At 46.4% G+C, this 23,816-nt stretch overlaps 1 protein-coding gene across 4 annotated transcripts in view; it reads left to right on the top strand.

The window, feature by feature from the left end:
• The window catches only part of TBX5 (T-box transcription factor 5), a 44,067-nt gene that overhangs the window by 14,514 nt on the left and 5,737 nt on the right, over positions 1 to 23,816 (top strand). For all 4 annotated transcript variants that reach the window (XM_039868217.1, XM_039868216.1, XM_039868218.1 and 1 more), the window contains exons 7-8: positions 5,740 to 5,831; positions 18,944 to 19,170. In XM_039868217.1, the coding sequence (XP_039724151.1) occupies positions 5,740 to 5,831; positions 18,944 to 19,170 (319 nt within the window). The remainder of the gene's footprint in view (positions 1 to 5,739; positions 5,832 to 18,943; positions 19,171 to 23,816) is intronic.

The raw sequence follows: 23,816 nt of genomic DNA, 5'->3' as shown, positions 1-23,816 counted from the left end.
TGAAATGGCAAGATATGGGAGCAGGGGAGGGGCCTCTGCTACTGCCGAGCTGTAAACTGTTAAGAGTATTCACAGTGATTTGGGGTTAGAGGGCTGTTTGTAGGGGAGAGGAGGGGGTCTCCATATGGGAATCAGTGAGAGTGGGTCCCATGGAGAACTTAAAGAGATAGACATGAGATGGTGACATCTCTCCCCCTCCACAGCGCCTCTCCCACCTGCAGGAGAGGACATGTTGGGGGTGAGAGCACCCACAAGCCTCCAGTCACCCAGTGAGGGTCATGCCAGTCCAAACAGGGTGTCAGCTAAGCGCCCCCCAGAGAAGTCAGGGCAATTACAAAATGCTGTGGGCCATCTCCAAATTCAAATTGTCAGTGACCGGGCCAAACTGTGATGGATAGTCTCTTTCAGGCCACAAGGCCTGTCTGGGAACCCAGGTCTCAAGAGAGCTTCTCTCCAGAAGAAAGCTCATTCCCCCTAAAATGCAATTACTTTTTAAAAGGGAAAGAAAATTTTTCTGAGTTCTCCCCAGAAGAACCAACAGGAGCCAAAACATTAAGACTAAATGTCTTGAAAGTTGCAAAATTATTTCAGGCTAATTTTGAGTCTGGCTGCTAGAAACCTGTTTCTTCTGTGGTTGCTGTAAACTTATGTTTGACTTTGTGGTGACAGTCACAGGGAAAAAAATGGAAAAAATGCAATATATATAGGTTTAGAGGGTCCAAAAATATGTAGGATTTTTTTTCTTTTCTTTTTTCTTTTTCTTTCTCTACTTTTTTCTTTTTCTTTCTTTTTTTTTTTTTTTTTTTTTTTTTTTTTTCTGCCAAGAAAGCTCATGTTCATACAGAAAGGACAGGAAGTGGTGTACACATGACAGTGACCTGAAGAAACCTGTGGGTGTGCTCAGATCCTTTGGTGAAAATTCTAAGCTCTGTGTAGTTAAGATCTTGGGGTCCATGAGGTGTGGGTCGATGAGAGGGAATTCTCTCTCTCTTCGTTTACAGCTCTATCAAGGCATAATTGTCATACGATAAACTACAGTATTGGAAGTATACGATTTGATAAGTTCAACTCATATCCAGGAGACTATCACCATAACCACTTCTGAATATACCCAACACACCCCAAATTTCTTTTCCCCCCATTTAAAAAATTAAAAATTTTGAGGTAACATTGGTTAATAGCATTATGTAAATTTCAGATTATAATTCTCTGCTCTATCAGATTTCTATTCTTTAAAAACACGTCTTCTCTGATGAATAGGTTTAGTGATCTCCGTGAATGAAAGCCCAATGGGGTGTGTGTGTGTGTGTGTGAGTCCTGAGCACGAACTAGGAGACTGTGTGTCTAAATGCTCATGGATCTAAGAACGTGCATCTCCAAGTATATATACATTTGGATATTTACGTATCCGATGACCACACAAAGGGTTCACACACAGGGTTTGCTTCTTTTCTTTTGGGTCGGTCCAGGGAGCCCAGTTGAGCTCTGCATACGGGTCTTTTTAGCCAGCCTGACATCCGGAAGAAGGATTTCATGGGAGACGACTTTCTGTCACTCTCCCCCGTATGCGGTTTCCCCCGCTTTTTAGTTGTATAGAGCCAAAGGCACGTACTTTCTTCATCAGGAGAAAGCCTAAAGCAGTACAGTTTCCCAGTTCAAGTCCAGGGCTGCTGCAAATGTTCCCCGCGTGGATATATGATGTGTGACTTAAATCAGCGGGCCAGGCTGAGCGTGATTTGTGGACTCTGTCTTGTTACTTTATTGTCCCACCTGGACCGGGTGTTGAGGCTCCTGACTTCATGGGTAGAAGTCACCTGAGCTCTTACTCACCATCTCATGGGGTTCAGGTGGGACTCTGGAGGCAGGCTGCCCGGGTTCAAATTCGTTTGACTTTGGGCAAGTTACTTAACTCAGTTTTCCGCATCTGTGAAGTGGGGGTAGTGGGAGAATTATTTGTTGTTATCGTTGTAAGGGTTACGGGAGATAATCCGTGGTAAATGTTGCACAGGCTGCGGCACAAGAGTGAGCACAGAAAGTTGGTGACAATCGCATTGATTGACTACTTAATGATCAATTTGTAAAATGCAGGCTCTGGAAAACACTTTCCTACCCTGTTTTAGAACCAGAAAGACTGAGATTTTAAAATAAGTTCTTATTGCTCTGTGGTTGAAAAACCACAAAAGGTTAGTCTTTGTGGTTTAGTTAGTTCATTCGCTGATCATGTGGTCAATTCAAGGACTATTTGCCCAGCGTTACGCTTCGGATAAGTGAGCGGGAAAGAAAAGCAATCTGGGTGATTAAATTGCAAGAACAGTTTGGAAAAATGCGAGCCACCGACGTTTGGTCAGAAGGGCTCAGTGCCTTCACAATGACCTTCACTGCTAGGACGCAGGTACCAGGTGGAGGCAGGTATGTGGCGGAGCTCATTTCTTAGGCTGCAGTCACACGCCGGGTACCACAGGGCTGTTAATGACACGACATATTTCCTCAGCCCAGCTGCGACCCTAAGCTGGATTTGGGAGTTATTTCCCCAGATGGTTGACAGCTTGAAAAAGATATTTAAAAACTCGAATCTTCCCCAGTGACGTTCACTCTGTGAAACGCGTTTTTGTAAGGTTTTCGCTGCAGTTGTCAGCAGCTCCCGGAGCGATCCCTAGAAATATTTAGGTGTTAAAAAAAGGTCACGTGGGAACTTCGTTTCCTTGCTCTTGCAACAATGGCCGTGTATGCGAACACGTCTATCCCCCGATATTAACTTACTTTGCCATTAAAAGGCATTTTCCTCCTGCTTAAATCATTGTGTAAGGAGCCTGTATTTATGAGGTATGAGCTTTCTGGTTGGGACCAGGAAATGAACCCCTAATAGAGAGACATAATTAAGATTTTTGGCCCTCGTGAGGATTTTTTCTTTCCTTTTTTTTTTTTTTCAAAAGCAAGAATTCACAACAATTATTCTCATTAATTTTTACAACCTCTGTCTCACTGGTTGGAGCTGGCATTTATATTTGTTTTTTTCCCTCCACCTCCAACCCTCCCCTGGATATCCGGTTTTATGCTCCTTTTGGAGGGAGTACGTTTGTATGACTAATGGAAGTCCCCTTCAGGGGGGCCTGCTGGTAGAATTCAGAGATCCCCGTGTCTCTGTGTGTTTGTGTGCCCGTGAGTAAGCTAGCTGACTCGCAGCACATGAGAGGGGAATTTCAAGGACAGGGTTATCATACATATCGAAATGAAGATGACATTTTGATTAAGAAATAAGATGGACATTTTCACCGGAAGCCAAGCTTGTATGTTGACATTTCTCGAGGGAAATTCTTATGTCCTGTAGGCATCTATACTCAGTGTCCGGAGCAAGATGTATGTAAGATCAACACACCTAAGTGTCTCTACAGCAAATTGGGCTTATCCTATGCAATCGTATTTTTGGAAGCTATGATGATCAGTTCAAGAATTAGGTAAAAGTAAACTGAGGTGCAAAGAATGGGTTTGAGCAAAAGATTTCTCCTGATGAAATATCAAAACTCACCCTTTTTATGTTTTCTCTCTTTTTTTTTTTTTTTTGCCCTAATGATTGTGAAGAAAATGATTGTGAAGAAGTGGGTCACATTTTATTGTGACAAAGCCGGAGTGAGAAAAAGCGCCCTGTTAGATGGGCTTTTACACTCGAGATAGAACTGGATTCAGAAGAGCACATTTAAAAGACTGTATTTTCAGGGGGTTTGGTAGACTTGTCTACTCATTCTGACCTGTCAAGTCGAAATCAGAAAGCTGCAGGAATGGGTACCATCTTTAAAAAAATTAGGGAGGAGGGAATGTGTAGACATATAAGTACCCATGCGTGTGAAAACAATGTTTTTTAATCGATTTTTTTAGAGCAGTTTTAGGTTCCCAGGAAAGTTGAGCAGAAGGTACAGAGAGTTCCCACATGTTCCCTGTCCTCCGCCACACACACAGACTCCCCCACTATCCATGTCCCCCACTAGAGTGGGACAGCTGTCACAATCCATGAACCTGCACCGACATGCCGTGTCCCCCAAAATCTGTAGTGTACATTATGGTTCACTCTTGGTGGTGTATGTTCTTCAAGTTTGGACGAGCATATAAGGACCCGTACCCACCGTTATTGTGTGATACAGGATACTTTCACTGCCTTAAAAATCCTCCGTGCTCTGCCTGTTTGCCCACCCTCAATCCTGGCAGCCACTCATCTTTTTACCGTCTTCACAGTTTTCCCTTTTTCCAAAATGTCATATTGTTGGGATTGTACATTTTTTAAATGTTAAATGTACATATATTTCTATTGTGAACGCACACACGTAGATATATAGTAATTTTATATTCATTATAGAGTCTTTAGAAGACCTCCATAAGCAATCTGTCTTCTAGAAAACAGAACATACGAGAATGCCTGCCCCTCAGTGGACAAATTAGAGGGTGCCTTTATTAATTACCCCTGGTACAGAGTTCCTCAAAGGCTATAACTGTACTACTGGGCGTAGATGTGATTTTTTGGGGGGGCGGGGCGTTACTTGAAAATGATAGAATCGTAGAAAGTTCTCTTTCGATTCATCTGTCAGGGAGAGAGAGCCTTAGTTCAGTATCCACGTGTGTTAACTACAGCTCTAAAAGTGTTTAATCTTCCTTTGCCACAAGGAGAAAGTAGGCCTTGAGTTGAGAGCTTTCTGCGGGGACCAGTAGAGGGAATTGGATATATCTGTTTTCTTTTTCTTGAACAGCAAGTGATTCTAGTTTGACATCTAGAAGTGACGTAATACTTCGTATGAAACGAATTTAAGTAAGAAGTGGTTAGATTTAAATAAGAATATTAAGCGGACCGGTTCCCAGGTGCTATACAGAGATGATATGGAGACGGTGAACTTTCAATGATTGAGCTTTGGTGAATGCTGCCCTGGTGACTTGTCACAATTCACTTGCAGTGTTTTAGGAACTGCTTCTAGCAAATGCTATGTGGACACATTCTCTGCCCCGTATCTGGTAGCGTTCATTCACGGCAGTAGACTCTACGTGGATGGTTTACACGAAAGTTCTGGGCCTCTAACCAAAGACCCGCTTCTACTGCTAAGTTTTGTACATTGCAACAAAACTTTCCAAGAAGAGGGCTCTCTCTTTCTTACCTAAAAAAAAAAAACCAAAAGAGCTTCGGAAGCTATCGGATGGCTACCACATATGTTATAATTCTATGGGTTGGTGTTTATTTCATTAGACACCGTTTTCCGCCCGAGCCAGCAAAGTCTATACGTGAAACTATGGACTGAGCACGAAATGAGGCATGGTAGGATTTTGAAAGCAGTAGTCAAGTCCTTCCACATGGAGACTGCCACGCTGCAGGGTGTGTGACGCCGTGCCAAGATGCACAGCTTTTCGAAGGAGAAGCAGGGACCAGCCCACCGAGGCCTGGTTGGCGTTTGAAACACACAATCCTGAGCTTCAATAGCAACGATGAAACCTGGCTATGATGATGCAGAGTATGACTTTAATTAACAGGCAAGCCAAATCTAGCTCCCCCCGCCCCCGCCATTTTAAAGCAATCTGATGGAGAACATTTTTTTTTTTTCAAAGCTTCCTCCCGAAGTGGTAGGTCTCTTTGACGTGACCGGCTCAATTTGCTTTTCTTGGTCGCCAGAGGCCGCGTTTTCCATGACGCATTCTTAGCTCACGTCCTGAGGTAGTCTTGTAGCAATCAAGGGAAAACCAACTCTCTCTCTCTCCTTCCCTCAGATCACCCAATTAAAGATTGAGAATAATCCCTTTGCTAAAGGGTTCCGGGGCAGTGATGACATGGAGCTGCACAGGATGTCAAGAATGCAAAGGTAAGGGAGTGGGTTCCTCGCTCCTTCCTCTCCACATACCCCCAGATTACCCAGGTGAGCCAGCAGCAACATGGCGCCTCCCTCCACCAGCCATCCTGCACCCATCAGGCACCGAGAAACGGGGCCCCGTTAGCCATTGAGAAAAAGAATGAGCCTTCTCGAATCCCACTTTCTGATAACCCTCACGTGTGGTTTCCTCGACTATGCAACCCAGAGAGTGTATTTTCTGGGGGGAGAAAGTACGAGAGGATTTGGCCTCCTCCATCTGCCTGGGGGACAAAGCTATCATGTTCTCCTCTTTCTTTGCTGTGTCTGTTTTTCTAGTGACATCCTCGCTCTTTTTCTTCCCATAAGTCGCAGCCGACGAATGATTTTCTTCCTGGCAACAGCTCTTGGTAAATGAAAGGGAAGTTAGCGACTTGATTTCCTGGGGGTGAAATACAGACAAACTTGACACTATGTGGTGTCCAGGGCACTGAGGGTTTGGGAGCTGGTGATAAAAATTGCTCGGTATTTTTACATATCCTGTGGTCACAGTTGCTGATATGATGAATAGAAGGGGCTGTAGCAAATGTATATAGTGGGAATTTGGTCTGATTTTGAAAGGCTTGTAGAAGCATTGCCAATTTCGTCAAGCTCTCCCTACCTCTTGATATGCTTCCAAAATAAGTTACCATATGGCAAGAGAATTAGAAATACATCTTGATCCCTTTGACCAAGAACGTTGTTGTTGTTTTTTTTTGTTTTGTTTTTTTAATTTTTGTCCCTTTCGATGGGTTTCGTGTTCCAAAATAAAATGAGGTCATTCAGGAAGCTTTTCTTTATCCTTTCTGGAAGACACGAAAAGAGAGAGTCAGGCAGATGGACAGACATACTCATTCAGAGGAAGACAAGAGACCTGAGAGAAAGAGAAAGAAAGGCAGTAGTGTCGTGGTTTCAACACTGGGTTTAGAAATACACGTCGTGGAAGTTGTTTTTAGATCGCAGGCTTATCAGATTTAACTTTGCATACTTTTAAGGAATAAAAGGCCAAAAAAGGTGAAGGGGAATAAGGTAGAAATTTCCAGCTATACATAAGTCACGGGGATGTAATATACAGCATAGGGAATATACTCAATTATGCTATAATTGTATGAATATACTCAGTAATGCTGTTCTAATTGTACAATGACAGAGTGATTAGATTTAGTGTGATGATCACCTCGTCAGGTGTATGAGTGTCGACTATGTCGTACACCTGAAACTAATATAATATTGTATATTAACTATATTTTAATAAAAAATAAAAATAAAATAATACGCCGTTATCTTTGGGTAGACGCACGTACTCCACTCATTCCTGCTGTCATAATTGGTTTCCTTCGTGATCGTGGATTATTAAAAGTGCTTTCTGTGGCTAAAATAACCAAGTTGTTAAATTATTATTTTAAAAAATTGTGGCATTAAGTGTCTGCATTTTGAAATTGGAGCTGGATTTAGTTTACGGTTAGTGGAAAAGTTGATGACAAATATCACATACAGCTGAGTGGGCTCAAACTCTTTGTGGCCCTAGGCTCAGAGTGCCCAGTTCTCATTCCTCCAGTGTTCAGACTCCCATCCCAGTAGGATGGTGTTCTGTCATGTAGGCAGCTTAGCTACTGAAGACAAAGTCTGGCCTCCGTCCTCTTGCAGGTAAGGGTCCAGGCTATGTAGAGAGGGACTAGATGGAAGCCACCCCCATTCCAGCCTGCAGCCGAAGGGTTTTTTCTACCCCACTTCTTCCCTCCTTCCCACAAGGTCAAGGGCAGATGGGGTCATGGATTTAAGGTGTTGAAAATCATCCCCTCAAACTTAACCAGTCACCAGGTCCTGCCGATTCTACCTTCTTAACGTATCTTAGAATTCGCCCCCTTTCTCTTACCAGCCCCCACCATCCTTGCCTGCTGCAGCCTCCTAATTTATTCAGACTTCACTTCAGTCATGCTCCCCTCCAGGACATTCTCCAGGCAGCTGCCAAAGACATCTTTGTAAAACTGAAGTCAGACGAGGTTATTCCACACCTAGAATGTTTCAGGCCTCCCATGGTCCTCAGTATAAGGCTCAGACTCCTTCAAGCGGTTGATCACGCCCTTCCGCTCTGGCCTGGCCACTTCCCCTCGCTTTGTCCCTCTCCAGTGCCCCCTCCCTGCTTCAGCCATGCGCCAAGCCTATGTTCTTTGCATTATTTTTGGCCCTTTGAACAGCGTGTTTGGTCTGCCTCAGACTTTCCCCCGTCCTCCTTCTCTCGGTCATCTCCTGCCCATCACTAAGGTCCGTAGCTTTTCCTTCCTCCAAGAAGCTATCCCTGGCTACAGATAGAGTCCTGTCTATCCCCACAACCCCTCTCCACTTTCCTAGAGTCAGGCCAGGGCTCTGCCTTTTGAAAGCTGATTGGGTGGCTGATAGACGTGGAAGCAGAGACAGGTGGGAAGTGAATGAGTTTGAGAGCTCACCTGTCAGTGATTCTGGAGACTCTTCCTGAAAGTTCTAAACACAGCTGCTTAGATATTTAGGCAGCTGACTCTACTTTGGTTTCAATCGGCTGTCCAAACCACCCCCCTCATTATTGCAGATTGGCGAGCGTTTGACGAGGTGTCCTTCCTGGGTAGACACTGCAGGTGGAAAGCAGGAAAGGGTGGCCGGCAATCACAGGCACTTAGTAATTGACATGTTGGAGCAAAACGCTTAGCCTGAGAGCCATGTGTGTCTTTGTGGCTGTGTTAGGAGTTGTGTTGGGGAGCGAGAGGGCTGAACTAGCCAGTGACCAGGTGGGAGCGTTGACAGGCTCATCTGCCCAGTGCCCTGGAGATGGCCCTGGGGAAGGACAGGGAACTAAGCAGAGTTCCTCTAACAGAAGGCTTCGGAGTCAGACAAACCTGGGTGCAGTTCTTGCTCTGCATTTATCCACATGTGACCTTGGGCAAATAATTTAACCTCACAGAGTCTCAGATTCCTCATTTGTAAAATGGGCATAAATAAACATGGCTTCCACCTTCCAGGGTTCTTATAAGAATGGTAGGAGAGGGTGCCTGGAAAGGCTTTGGTTCCTCAGTCAGGCTCAATAAAATGGTATCTGATTTGGGGCAAGACTCCCTACTACTCCCCGTTTTGGCCTTGTTCAGAATTTATTCTGGACTGTGGTCCCAGCTCCCAGGTTGCAATAGGTAGTGACAAGTGAGAAGGTGGCTCTCGGGAGACGTCCGTGATAACAGCCAGGCTGGAAGGCAGGCTCACTGTTAATCTTCTAATCCTGTTTCCTGTTCCACACACACCCGGTGACAGCTGGCTCAGAGAGAGAGAAGCAGGAGGGTGAAATTTCCTCTGATTTCAACAATGGAAAGGAGGGAGGGGGCGGGGTTACGGAGGGCTGAGCGTTAATCGAGGGGCGGGGTTACATGGAGGGCTGAGCGTGACTCTCCATAGCCCACAGAAGTAACTTTTGGATTAGCTTGGCAAATGTCTGGGCACTCACCCCACTATCTCTCTTCACCTAACTCTCCGTGTTTGGAAAAATGCAGATGATGTCTTAGTTATTTTCCAACATTCATTTATGGTTTCTAGTTACAGAAGCAACAACTGCTTATTATAAAAATGGAGAGCCGTGGGAAAGCACAACGAAGAAATAAAATCATGATAAAAATCCCGCCTCTAGCAGACGGATTAAAATAAGTGCCAGGGTTATTTTGAATGGTGAATCTGTGGCTTAAAAAAAACAAACGAACATCAAAACCTAAATATCAGTATTTTCCAAATGACGGTACCCCTACCCTGGTGACAAATGAGATGATTTTAGAGGGCGCATAGATACATAGACACGTCAGACTGATTTCATAGACATTATTGCTTAGAATGAGACTAAGTTCGAAGGAAGAAAGGGTGGCAAGGAGAACAGGAATTAGCTGAAGGTTGATCATTTAAAGAACTATATGAACTAAATGGCAGTACAGCTGGTATCAAGATTCAGTGAACACCGTCAAGGTGATATGCAAATGACAGAAATTTGGGGCAATCACACCTGAATGCTCATTCTAGTAAGAAAGTGGTGGGAGCTTCATTGCTGTGTGGAATGATCTGGGCTCTGAGTTTTCATAGAACGCTGGTTTCTTTTTCGCTCCATTCTTTAAGATGTGCGCAGACACGTTCTGAACTTTCTAGAGTTCAAAGATACACCGGGCTGGGGGGGCGTGGGGATGGGGGGAGATGAGGTGCAGAGACACCTTTATGGAGAACGTGGACCCTGGGCCCTGGAGGAAGAAGGGGATTTGAATCTGTTGGGAAGAAGGGTTTTCTGGGTTCGAGCGAGGGGGAAGAAGCGGGCAGGGCTCCAGAAACCTGGGGGTATAGAGTAGGGGTCAGGTTCGGAAGATCTCGTAGAAGCGTGGATTCTAGAGACAGAAGGGACCACGGGATCTAATAGACAGCATCTAATTCAGCCTTCCAAGCCCTTTCGCAGACGGGGAAACTGAAGCCTGGAGCATCGTTCATTCGTTCCGTTTTTGATCTGTTGATTTATTATTCAGCTGACACACATTTATTAAGTGCCTACTGTATGCCGGGCACTGGGATGCAGAGATGAATTAACACACAGGGGAGCAAGGCCCACAGTTGGAGAAGCAGGCTCTGGAGGTGGGGTCTAGTCAACCACGCTGAGTAGCTCCAGGCTCCCTGACTCCATCGAGCCTCTATCTCCTCATCCGTAAAATGGGGATAATTATGGAACCTATGTCCGGGGCTGTTGTATGGATGAAACGAGGTAATACGTGTATCCTGATTGCTGTGGCTACCTAGACAAATGACTCCCAAACTTTCCTTGGGCTCCGAGCTATGCCATCAGCTCTATGTGTGACCCTAAATCCACGACAACCAAAGCCCCAGAGATCACCTTCCTCAATGCATCCATGGCCCACTAGAGGAACGAGGAAGTGCAGGCGACCTCAGTCCTTCCACGAAATGCCATCAAAATACTCCAGATTTCATCCAGTTCCAATCTGCCAGCCCTCAGGGATGCTCCGTAAATGCTGATGGTGGAAAGATCGATCAGGCATTGCTTGTTGCCACTGTATAAGAGGTGACACAAGAAGTAACAGGGACACGTTTTTGTTTTATTCGTGGTTTGTGGGTCAGGAACTTGGGAAGGTCCTTGCTTGCAGTTAGATGTTGGCCGGGGTGACAGATTTCTGAAGGCATGACAGGGCTGGACGTCGGGGATGGTGCACTCCTGTGACCCGCGGTTGATGCTGGCTTTGGGCCGGGACCTCAGCTGGGCTGTCCCCTGGAGCATTTGTATGCGGCCTCTCCAGCATGGTGGACTCTGGGGAGTCAGGCTCCTTCCATGCCTGGCTGGCTGCCTCTAATGGAACCAAGAAGCAATCCTGTGGCTTTTGCTCACATGCATTTGTCACTTCCGCTGCATCCTGCTGGTTGCACAGCCTGAGGGACATACTCAGGTGGGCCCAGATTCGAGGCAGAGGGGCAGGCATCCACCTCCTGGATAGAAGGAGAGCGTCGCAGTGCACCCACATGTTTTAACACTGCCCCGGCAGGCACGGAGCCCTGGGCACGGTCTCCGGCCCAGACTGACGCTCGATCAGTCTTAGGTGTGAGACAGGTTCCATGCCCTCGTGAAGCCGGAGGCCAGGTTGGTTTGCCTAGGGTCACACAGCTAATCAAGGCGCGGAGGTCTGGCTGTGACCTTGGTTTGTTCAGGGTGGAGCGAATCCCCATTCCGCCCCACCAGGCTGCTATTTGTCCTTTTGTAGTGACATGACAGACGAACCCCAGAAAAGGAACAGACAGCAGCAAAGTGAGTCCCCCTGACACCTCTGGCGTCACCTCTCTCTCACAGAGTGGCGTGTTGCTGGTCTTTACATCGTACACCATATATATGGAGCATCATCAGGGGCTAGCAGACTGTGGCCCTGTCACACCTGGGGAACTACGGTGGCTTTAGAGCTCCTCATGGAAAGACTGAGTTTGCCTCTACTCCTCAGTCTTTTTCATTGGGCTACTGAGGCCCTGGGAGGAAGTGGTCTCTGGAACTGGCGAACCCCGAGGCTCCATTTTGGCTGGTTTGGGTTTTGAGCCCCGCTCCAGCCGGAGAGCAGATAGACAAACTTAGAGCCCAGGATGTTCTAGACTAAATAGATTCGTTTGTCAGTCCCAGTCCAGAAACATCTCTACCTTTAATGTTGGCAACTGACCATTCTCACCACCTCTCCAGTATCTATACTCAGCTTCTCCATCTTCTTCCTCTAGGGCTTCTTAATCAGGGTCTCAGACCCCAACTGAAAACCCGAGTAAAGCAAGGGGCTCTCTTAAAAACTCAATATATGAAATATCAAGGAATTTCATGGGATTCATGGGACCCCCAAAAGATGACAATCCTTCTATGGGAACCCACCTTCCTTTTCCAGCCCTTCCTTCCCGATTTTAAATTCGCGTTGAGCTTCTAACCTCAGATGGTCATTTTTCAAACGGGAGACTTGCTTAGTGCCCTTGTATTCTCAGGCTTGTGGTTAAAGGTAATTGGAATGCCCAATTAATGAGGAGTGATTTCCAAGAGAAGGTTCTGGAGAGGGCACCGACTACCCACTTCTTGCTGTCCTTTTGGCTGGCCAGGTGGAATCCCCCGGGAAGTGTCAATTTATGTAAAACAAGAGGGGGCTTGTGTTTGGCAAGGAGCCAGCCGGCGTTGTAAAACTGAGGTTTGTCTCCAAGGTCCCTTGCTGGCTCTTGGCTGTCTGTGGAGGATTTGGATGCTCAGAATCGTCCCCTCTCCTTTTCCTGTTCATCTCCTACGCCGTCCCCACCCGTCTCCTCCCCGACCTCCTGCCCCGGTTCATCTGCTCTTCAGGGACATCCTCCATGGGCAAATCACTCGCTCATCCACGTTTAAACAGCGTTTCTTAAACTTTCGGGCAGACATTACAGTTCCCTGGGGATACGGGGCTTGTGTAAAAAAAGCAGATCTCTGGGTCTCATCCTCAGAGGTTCTGAATTAGTGGCTCCAGGGAGGGGTCAGACGCTGTGCTTTAATAAGTTCTCTGAAGGAGGTGTCCCCTGGTCACACCTGGGTAATCCCTTGGCCCTACGGAATGAGCAAGGACATGCAGGTAATGCGTGACCTTCCTGTGCTGGGCTGTTTTATAAAAAAAGAGCCCTTTTCTCCACTTAGTGCTCAGCTTTGGCTGAATATTAGAAGTAGCTGGAGTGCTCTCCAGTATTTTAGTGTGAAAACGTAAGACATATAGAAAACAAGGAAAAATTGTACAGCGAGCACACTATACCCGCCACTGAGGTTCTACGATCAACATCTAGTCTATCGCATATCCATCCATCCATTTATCCATCCTTCCACCAGTCCACCCATCCACACACGCATCCATCATCCATCCACCCATCCGTCTGTCTGGCCGTCCGTCCATCTGTCTGTGTATCCATCCATCTTACATTTTTTTGATGCATGTCAAACTAAGTTGCAGATGTGAGTACATTCCACCCTTCTATACTTCAGCATGTATATCATTACCTAGAATCCAATTTTTGTTCACAATTCTGTTTCAGGTAAGATCAGTATACAGTGAAATGCAGAAATCTCACACGTATGCCATCTGCTTTTTGACAAAAAGCACATACCTGTGAAACCCAAGCCCCCGTCATGATCTAGAACATCCCCCCACCCCAGAAAGGCCCCTCGTGCCCCATCCCAGTGAATTCCTGCCTCTACCTCCCCACCAGAAGCAATCGGTGTTCTGATATTTTTTTTACTGTACGCTAGTTTTGTCTTTTACAGAATTTAGCATAAACGGAATTGTACAGTATATGCTCTTTTGCATAAGGCTGCGTTCTCCTGGGGAGCTTTTAAAAGTCCCGATGTCCAGGCCCCAGTGCAGAAGAAGGAAGAAGGCTTCAGACTCTTGGCAAGGAGGGTGGTGCGCGGGGCTCAGGAGTCAGTATTTAAAAAAAAATCCTCCAGGTGATTACAGTATGCAGCCAATTCTGAAACCCCCTCCCCTAGAGAGATTCTCCATCTCTACTTAGCCCCACCCTATGCCCTGTTTCTTAACTGCTCGATTCCAGTAGTTAATGTTCCCGCGTTAGAAATTTGTTTTTCTAGAGAACCATTCTTTTGCAGGTGTTCTTTTCTTATTTTCCTGCGGGGGAGACTCTGACTGTGAAATCAGTACACAGAACACTCAGCATTTCCTGCAGGAGTGTTCACCTTGGGGCGACTTTGCCGAGGTTACTATTCGAACCAGAGGTCACCAAGGCCCTTGACTGATTTCTGCATGAACAAGGGGCCCCCACGTAATCCCCTTCAGAACAGAGAAGGCCTCAACACAGTCCCCTTGGGTGGAGGAAGTAGTTTGAGAAAGGTCAGTGAGACCCGGCTCCTCTTACCTTCTGGCGTCCAGAAGAACCGAGGCCTAGTCTCTGAACCCTTCTCTTCGCCTTCTCGCCCTCCCTCCAAAACCGTTAAAAATATTTTTTTAAAAGCCTGCTAAAAGTAAAACATGGTTCAATTTGTTAAAATTGTTAGTTTTATGGAACCGAACTAAAATATCGAGCTGTTTGATTCAGTACTAGGTGTCTGGTGAAGTTGCCATCAGCTCGTCAGTTCAGTTTGCATAGAACTTTTAAATCTGTAGCTTCACATCCAGCTTCCAGAGTTCGCATCTATGGTGTGTGATGTGGATCTTGGTAATCAATCTATTCTGCAAATGGAGACCACTGAGGCAAAGGGAGATGTCGTGAGTCACCTGTCCAGCTGGTCCAGGACTTTTCCCATGATTCCAGAGCCACCTCTAAAGTGTCACCCAAAACTTTTTTTTTTTTTAATCACAGACCCCTTCTGAGTAGCTAATGCAAGTATGAATAGCTCCCTAGAAAAATATAAAAGCTCTAAATAATCAGATATTGGGTGGTGGGGGGTTATAGACCATCTGGAGCCCTCGCAAGGTAAGAACTTCTGCTCCAAAATAGAATAATCTATGACTTATAAGCAAGTGTTTGTCAAGCAGTGTGTCCCAAATATACGCGAAGCCTTTCTATGCACTGTATCATTTTACAACCCTCAGAGGCGATGCATCTTATTATTCCCATTTTATAGACAGAAGACTGAGGCTCAAAGAAAGGAAGAACCTGGCCAGCACCACATGGCCAAGTTCGAGTCACAGCCACACAGCTTGACTTTAGAGCCCCAACTTGAAACGACCACCCCGATATTAAACCATCTAGAGATTTAACAAGGGGGGCCCAAGGTCTCAAACCAAAGTTGTCGTAAGTGGGGGATGCTCAAGGCCAGAGGAGGAAGTATCTTTGAGTTTCTCGGTGCTCCAATTAGACAGCCTTGGTTGAACCAACTGTAGGAAATTTGGGTAACTTCTTGCATCTCCCCGTTCTCACCAGTGAGATGGAATGGCCAGCATTTACCGTCTCCTTCTCCAGCTTGCTGGTGCGGCCTGAACCAAGTGACAAAACAATGGTGGATAAAAAGGAGAGAGCACTTATTAATTGCACTGAGCTAAAACCCCGCCTGGGGTGAACCGTCCCAGTTCTTCACGTGTCCACACAAGTTACATCAGAATGACTTTCCCAAGCATATTAGAAAGTTAATAAATAGTGAAAGCTCTCGCGAGATTACGGGGCCCCTTTGTAAAGTTTAATCTAGCAGATTGAAGCGCCAGCAAGGGGAGGACTCTGCTCCCCGAGAACAGCAGTGTTACAGACCGTAGCCTTGCCGCAGTGCACCACTTTGGGTGTTTGAGAAAGGCTGCCAGAAACTGAGTGAGCATCAGCAGGGCAAAACAACAACAAACCCCCCACCCGCCCTCGGCACACCAGCAGCCCGGCCACCTGCTCCCGTGAAAAGGCCAATTCAGTCAGCTGCAGTGGAAAAAGGTTCTCAGAAGCGTTCGTTAGCTGGCGGCACGCTGTGGGTGCAGTTTGGCCGCGGATTTCAATATTCCCTTGTAACGTTTTACAACCCAGACCCCGGCGACAATGGCGTCATTCATCGCGCTCGCTCACGTGGAACAGAGTGTGAGAGGGGGCCGAGCCTGGGAGGAGCTGGTCTGTGGGCTCCGACACCCAGGGTGAGCTGAGGTGCTCAGGACCCTCGGCCAGTGTCTCGTGAGCCCAGACTAAGCAGAGTGTGTCCACAGGATGTGGTACAGCTGCGGATACAGCAGAGAGCAGTGGGATTTGGCAGTTGGTAAACTTAAGATTCCTCAAACAGTAGGATTTGGTGGATTGGTAGAACTCTGTGTTGATTGGTGTAGCCAATAGACACTTCTGTTATCACCAGGGTGCTTTTTAATCGTGGGGTGATCGTGTTGCCCAAGCAGTGAGTGTGAGGGCAATGAGTCCCTGTTATCAAGTATAAATCAGCAAGAGCTTTGAAGTAGCACTGACCCAGGGTAAAGCTCAACTTGACCTCTTTCTGGCTGTGTGATCTGGGGCAAGTTACTTGGGGCGACATCTCCGAACCTCAATTTCTTTACCTCTACAGTAAATCTAATTATACCAATGACATGAAGTTTTTGCTAGGATCAAATGAGGGAAAGCATAAAAGTCAACCAGTACAGTGGCTGGGACATTAGGACACAGAACAATGTGGAAGATGAGAATGAGGATGATGATGGTGATGAAGATGCTGATGAAACACCAGCTCTCTGTTGCTTCTCTTCCTGGAACACACAAGAGGATTTCAACTTTCTCATGCTCTCAAGCTGTAGAGGAAAATCATTAATCTCTGGATCACAAGGACTTTAGAGACTTTTGCTGTATTACTACTAACTGTGTTCCTTTGATTGGTCCAGTGATGAGCCCAGTGAAAATGACCTGGATGTCATTTGACTGTAGCCTTGTCTTCCCTTTTGCCTCTATCATCTCATACTGATTGAGAAGTCACTTCTTCCTTCCAGGACCCTATTTTGATACCTGTCAGATGGGCTTGCGGACGATGTATTTCAGGCACCAAGAGAGATGTGCATGATTGACGGCAGGGATGATGCTTCGAGCTCCTAGGGGAGAAACAAGCTGTGAGGGACAAGTGGTTATTGGGATGAAATGGCTCTCCCATTTCTGTGAGTGTCCGTAATCAAAGGCAAGATTGCCCTTTCCAGAGAGTCATTTTGCAATTTGGCAAAGCTGAAACAGAGAATTCCACGGAGCCCATTGATACATTCTCTTGTAAACTCTCTCAACCAACATTTTTGAGAGTAATTTTCTTTAATTAAAGAAAAAAAGCCATCCCCATTAAGAATATAAAACTAAAAGAGATTCCCTTGTAACGTACTTCGACTAAGTGCTTCAACTAAGCAGACCTAAATAGAATTGCCAGTGAGACTTGACAACTTTCATGTTTTATTATTATTATAATTCTTCTTCATTTTCCATGACGTAGCTTGAGCCGCAAAGAGAGCACTATAAAGCTAATTTCATTCCTTTTAGCCTCCTGGCCCCAGGGGGAGATTCTGAGTGGTGTGGCTGCTCAGGATGGCTCCAGCTTTGATTTCGAGATGGCACATGCCACGGGAAAGTTCGGCTGGGAGGCCCCTGGGTGTCCTGAGGGTGTCTGGAATCTCATGGAAATTTAGCAGACACTTTGTGTCCCCTGCCTGGCTGCTCTGATGTGTTTTCACATGACAAAGGCAGGGTGGAGGTCATTACACCCCTGAGGGGTGGGAGAAGTGGGAGAGGAGCCATGAACCTCAAACTTCTGCTCCCCTAAAAGCATATTGTGTTTTAAATATTGACAAGTAATTAGGAGACTGTCTAGAAGTGATTAGAGGACTGTTGGGTTAAATTTCTGATTGCGTCTCATTCTAGCTCTGTGATTATGGGCAAGTTGCTTAATCTCCTTGGGTCTCAGTTTTCTAATCTATAAAATGGGGACAAGAACAGTACCTCCTTTGCAGAGAGGATGAAATGGGCTAATTCAACATCTTTTAAAATATGTTAGGTGTAGTGCTGTATGTATGTGAGATGATTTCAGGTGTACTCTTTGATTTCAATAGGTAACTATTGCTTTTAGCTGCATTAGAGGAACTATATTTAGTGTCACAAGCCCATAATTTCACAAATATTATTGCTCAGAGCAAGGCTAAACTTATTTGGGTAAACACTTAATTTAAAATGTGCACTAAGTTAGAGAAGAGTTGGTCTGGTCCATGGAAAAAAATCACAACTTAAGTTTGAGATTTACCGATACATATTTCTTCTGGAACAGAGATTATCAATATGTTTATTGCCATGGCCCTCGCTGGCAGTCTTGTGAAGCCTGTGGGTCATTTCTCAGAATAATATCATTAAATGCAAAAAATCAAATGCATAGATCATAAAGGAAACCAATTATATTACCAGTGATGATGACAGTGACGGTTGTCATTTGTTTGAGCACTGTGTACCAAGTCCTGTTCCGTTTTTCACACGGATTCACTCATTTCTTCTCTGTACACTCCTTTGAACTGGGGACTTTGATTATCCCTCGTTTACAGATGGGAAAACCAAGGAGAAGTTAAATATTATGTCAGTGGTGACAAGTACAGCAGCTCAGAAGGAGATTCTAAGGCACGAGCAGCAAACTATTCAGATCAGGGTGACCTAGGAGCACTCCTGTCTATCCTAGATGTTCAGCTACCCTTCCTTACTGGTGTTGGGCAAAGATATCAGCCCTCTGTTCAAGATGGAGATCCAGAAGTGAAGTCCGAATGACTGCTCAGCTCTTCTAGTCTTTGGATTAGGGAGTTCAAAGACATAGACGAGGTTGAAATATTGCAAAATACCCCATGTGTTTATTGATATCGAGGGGGGTTCTTAACTGAGGGTGCTTAGTTACCTTTCTGCATACAATAGAACCTACTTGCCTAATGTATAAGGCATGAAAAGTTAGTGCCCAAATTTATGTATCCAAGGCCTATGATGCCCTTGAGTAAAATTGGATTGCTTTGCTCATCAAAGACCCCCTTCATTTGTTATTCTGTGAACTTTCCTGGTGGATTTTTTTTTTTTTTTGACCCATGGCTCAGCCATTGCAAAGATCTATACCAGGGCACCATTCAATGTTGTTTCTTCCCTCTTCTCTCTTTCAGTAAAGAATATCCCGTGGTTCCCAGGAGCACGGTGAGACAAAAAGTGGCCTCCAACCACAGTCCTTTCAGCGGAGAGCCCCGAGCTCTCTCCACCTCGTCTAACTTGGGGTCCCAGTACCAGTGTGAGAATGGTGTGTCCGGACCCTCCCAGGACCTTCTGCCCCCGCCTAACCCATACCCACTGCCCCAGGAGCACGGCCAAATTTACCATTGCACCAAGAGGAAAGGTGAGTTTGACACCCTCTGCCCGACTTGCCTTTCTCTACTTCTTTCCTTTCCTTGGAAAAAAAAAAAAAGTACTCATAGCTACATTCATTTGTTTAAAAAATGTAAACAATACAAAAATATATAGAGATGACGAGAAATTCAAACCATACCAGTAAAACTAAAGGCTCCCTTGACATGCCTACCCCATCCCCCCATTCTAGCCTCTTCCTCAAGGAAGGCTTATTTGAAATATTCAGACCTATTTTATTCATTTGCACACGTGCACATGCACAAATAAAAATAGGCTATCTTAAACTTTTAACAGTCGATATCATACGGTATGTATTTTGCAACTTGCATTTTTTTTTTTAAACTTCAGAATATGTTGTAGATTCTTTTCATGGACTGGAGCTGCCTCATTTTTTTTTTTAACTGATAAAGAGAAAGTATTGCTTCAAAAGGGTGAAACGGAGTTTATGTTGTCACCCTCCCTAGCAGACAGGGAGGTCGCTTCGTGTTCCTGGTTGTCTCCTAGGCCAAACTGCAGGAAACGTCCTTCTCATTAGACATCCCTCTTTAGTTCATGTGCCAGGATTTCTCCCAGGTGGATTCTGAGCCCTTCTTTCCTTTCCAGATCAAAATCAGCAACAGCGCAAAAAAAGGAAGGAAGGAAGAAAAGGAAGGAAGGGAGGGAGGGAGGAGGGAGGAGAGGGGAGGGAGAGGGAGGGAGAGGAGGGAAGAAGGAAGAAAGGGAAGAAGAGTGAAAGCAGGGAGGGAGTGGAAAGAGGGGAAGGAAGGGAGGGAGGGAGTAAGGAAGGAAGAAAGGAAGAAGGAAGTGAAGAAGAAGGAAGGAAGGAAGGAAGAAGAAGGAAGGAAAGGAAGGAAGGAAAGGAAGGAAGGAAGGAAGGACAAGGAAGGAAGGGAAGAAAGAAGGAAGGAAGGAAGGAATAGGAAGGAGGAAAGCAGGAGTGAAGGGGAGAGAAGAAGGGAGGGAGAGGAGGGGAGGGAATGGCTGCTGAAGGAAGGAAGGAAGGAAGGAAGGAAGGAAGGAAGGAAGGAAGGAAAGGAAGGAAAGGAAGGAAGGAAGGAAGGAAGGAAGGAAGGAAGGAAGGAAGGAAGGAAGGAAGGAAGGAAGAAGGGAAGGAAGGAAGGAAGGAAACAAATCACAAGTGATTTTTTTCCCCCTTTGCATCCCCTTTTTAAATCTACTAGGCTGGTGTCTGGAACACTCAGTTTCCTTTGCCAAATGAGGGATGGATGACTTTTCCTAAGTCATCAGAGTCCAAAGGGACTAGATTAGAGAAGGAAGTTTCTAGTGGCATGGTTTTCAAGCCAGAATCGAAGCGAAGGACATGGGCAGAGCGGTCAAGTTCAGTTTACTAGAACAATTGCTTGGCGTGAGCTCTTCTTGTGTGACCTCAGGCAGGTGTCCTAGTCGCTCTGTGCCTCAGTTTCCTGCTTTGTAAATAGAGCTAAGTTCTCTAAAGTACCTGATAATTGTAAGCACTAAGTGGTAGCTATAATTGCATAAAATGGCAGGTATCGCTCCAGGCAGCAGGTCCCAGGAGGAAGCGAAGAGAAGGCTGCTCATCTAGGCGGAGGCTTGAGAGAACGAATATAGGAGGAAGGGACCATGCAGCCTAGTGCTTATGCCGGTGGTGTTCAGAATCAGACAATTGAGATGAATCCTACCTCTGCCATTTGCAAATTTTTATGATTAGGAGCAAGTTACTTAAGCCCTCTAAGCTTCATTTTAAAAAAAAAAAATCTGTAGATTTGGGCTCATGATTGGACCTGTCTCATAGGCTTGCTGTGAAGATGTCATGAAAGCATGCTTGTCACGTATTTAGCCCAGGATTGACTCAATAAGCAGGCCCAAATCCTAGTCTTCAGCGGGGCCTGTCGAACCTCTCAGCCTCAGAAGCCAACACGATGCCTTTGAAAATTCAGTGCCCAGTGTCTGGACCATTAAAAAAAAAAAACTCACTAATAAGAACCGATGGAAATGGAGGCTTAGGTGGCTTTCTTTGGAGCTGGGGTTACGTGAGGAAACTAACAGTTTGACTATTTGACATTTACTAATCTTGCGTTTTGAAGGAGGGAGGATCTGTCTTCGGTCCAAGCCTGGGCTGGGGAGCTGACCTGGGTGAGGCTGAGGTTTCCAGACTTACCTGAAGCCCATCCAAGCTCCCTGGATCTCAAAGGCCTGAACAATATCACCCCAACAGGCCCCCTGGCCCGACTCCCAGCACGTCCGCCGCCAGATGGGCTGGAGACCAGATGCCTGCAAACATGTCTGCCTCCTGAGGCACGAGCAGAGGTTAAGAATGTCTCACAGAGCACAGGTCCCTGCATGGAAATTCTGTTTTATATTATTTTTAAGGGTACCCTGCCTAGGTTCCAGCCCTCGACCTTTGCAGTAACACTATTAAGTGGGTGTTATTATTAACCCACTTTATAAATAGAGAAACTGAGGTTCGGGAAGGTAAAATCATGTGCTGGTGGTTCTCGAAGGTGGAATTTGAACCCACTCCTGGTCTGCAGACTCTGCCTGGGCCCTGAACCACCACCCCATACATTTACTTTTGAGTATCAGCTACAGTCTCAAAATTTCATCCTCTGTTAGCGACCTGCTCTTGAGACTGGGTCAAACGTGCTGATTAAGACCTCACCAGGTTTGAATTAGGGAGCTCTGTCTATTAAATCAATGCCAGACCAAAAGACGAGGAGGAAGAAGTTAAAAAGAATCAAGGCGCTTTTTTTAGGTTCAATATTTATAGCAGCATCCTTATAAGTAAGTGCATTCTTGGAGGATGCATTGAGAAGGCTTTGAATGTAAGGCCGGTGAACTGCTTTAGATGATGTGAGCTGTTGACTTTCCTGGGGTACTCTGTGGGATCCTCCAGTGAATTCAAGGTGCACTTCAGGTGGCCGCTGGGGAAGCCGGAGTTGATGGCTGGTCCATTGCAGGACGGCCCAGTAGCTGGCACTTTCCAGCTGTGTGGCCCTGGGCAGGTTGCTGCAATTTGCTGAGCCTCAACTATCTCTACTGCCCGATGAGATAACGAAAGTACCTTCCCCACGGGGTTATGGAATGAAATGAGATTATCCATGTAAAGCACCTAAAACAATGCCCGACACAAACAAGTGCTCGGTGCACGTTAGCTTTAGCTAACTGCCATCCTGCCTTTACGCAGCTCACGCTGTCACAAGCAGGTCAGACATTATAATGACGTATAATTGTATGCGCTTTTTGATGAAAAGGGTAATCGAATGCTATCAAGGAGATATGCAAAGTGCTAATGAGTATGAAACGGGGGTATCAGACGAGAGTGGGGATCAGGAAAGAATCGAAGCTCAGAGTAGAGGTTGGCTAGGAGAAGGGGGAGGGAGTGAGTGCCCAGGCATGGAGGGAAGCACGTGGGCGGCCCCTTGGAGATGGGGAGCGAACAAAAGCCTGGGTGGCTGGAGCACAGTGAGAGGGATGTGTGGGAGATGAGACTGTGGGAAAGGCAGGGTCCCGCACGACGCCAGTGCGAGCTGTTTGAAGGGCTTGAGGATTTAACTTAACACTCACGGGCAGCAACCAGAGGGGTTTAAACCCGTGGGCGACTGGATTAGGTTCTCGTTTAGAAGCAGTCCCTTTGCCGTGATAGGAGGGGGCTAGAATTGACGCCGGAGCTCTGTGGAGAGGCTGTTGCAGGCTCCGGGGTGGGAGTCGATGGTGGCTCAGACCAGACCAGGGTGCGAGGAGGAGAGCCGGAGAGGCGGGTGGAATCAGGACTTAGTGGCTGGCTGGAGATAACCCAGTGAAGGAAACTGAGCCTCAGAGAGGTTGAGTAACTTGCCCAGCATCACCCAGCCGGTAAGCGGCCCCGCCCAAGGTCCACACCTCCATCTCCGCTCTCGGGCACGTGGGATGTGTACCCTCCAGGACTCCTTTCACCTTTCCAGAAACCTCTGCCCTTCTCACCTCCCTCCGCTCCCAAAAGAAAGCTCCCAGGGACAGGGAACATTCCAGCCAAGCTCCGTCTGTCCTGCCTGCCTCGGAGACGACAAAAAGCAATTCATCATGAGCCTCCATTGTGAAGTGATAAGGAATCAGTGGAGGTTTCCTTCCAGTTTGGGATTCCCGTTAAGTGATAACTCCATGGGTGGCTTTGCCCTCGGCCCCTGCCTGCCCCACTTACTATCTGACTTCCCCTCATTGTCTGTCTCCTTTCCACCGAGCCTCGGAGGCCCCGGCAATGAAATGTCAAATGGCCAGGCAGGCCAGAGGGCTTCTTGTGTTTGGACCCAGCTGTCTCCAAACTATCTGTCCCGATGGATGGAGCCGGGAAGGTCTTTTATCAATGCCACTCAATCACAGCCGGGACCCCAGGCCTGGGAGAGCACTTGTCTGTCTTTATTTCCCCATCCCCCGCCCCCCACCACCCACCTGACCAAGCCCTCCCCATCCCCTTAGAAACCCAAGGCAACCCAAGTAAAGATTTTAGCAAAGCCATTGACTGCATTGGGTATTCACAGAGAAGTCAGAGGTGGGAGGGGAAAGGGAACTGGATACAGTGAAGGGTTTCGCAGGGTGCATTTATTCAGTGCTGTGTGCTTTCTAGAGCAATTTCACATGGCTTTCTTCGCTGGATCCTCACTGCGATCTTTGAGCAAG

Source organism: Pteropus medius, unplaced genomic scaffold (assembly GCF_902729225.1).
Source record: "Pteropus medius unplaced genomic scaffold, Ma_sr-lr_union100, whole genome shotgun sequence".
Lineage (NCBI taxonomy): Eukaryota > Metazoa > Chordata > Mammalia > Chiroptera > Pteropodidae > Pteropus > Pteropus medius.
Note: the sequence above shows the minus strand (reverse complement) of the source record. Positions and strands in the feature narration are given on the sequence as shown.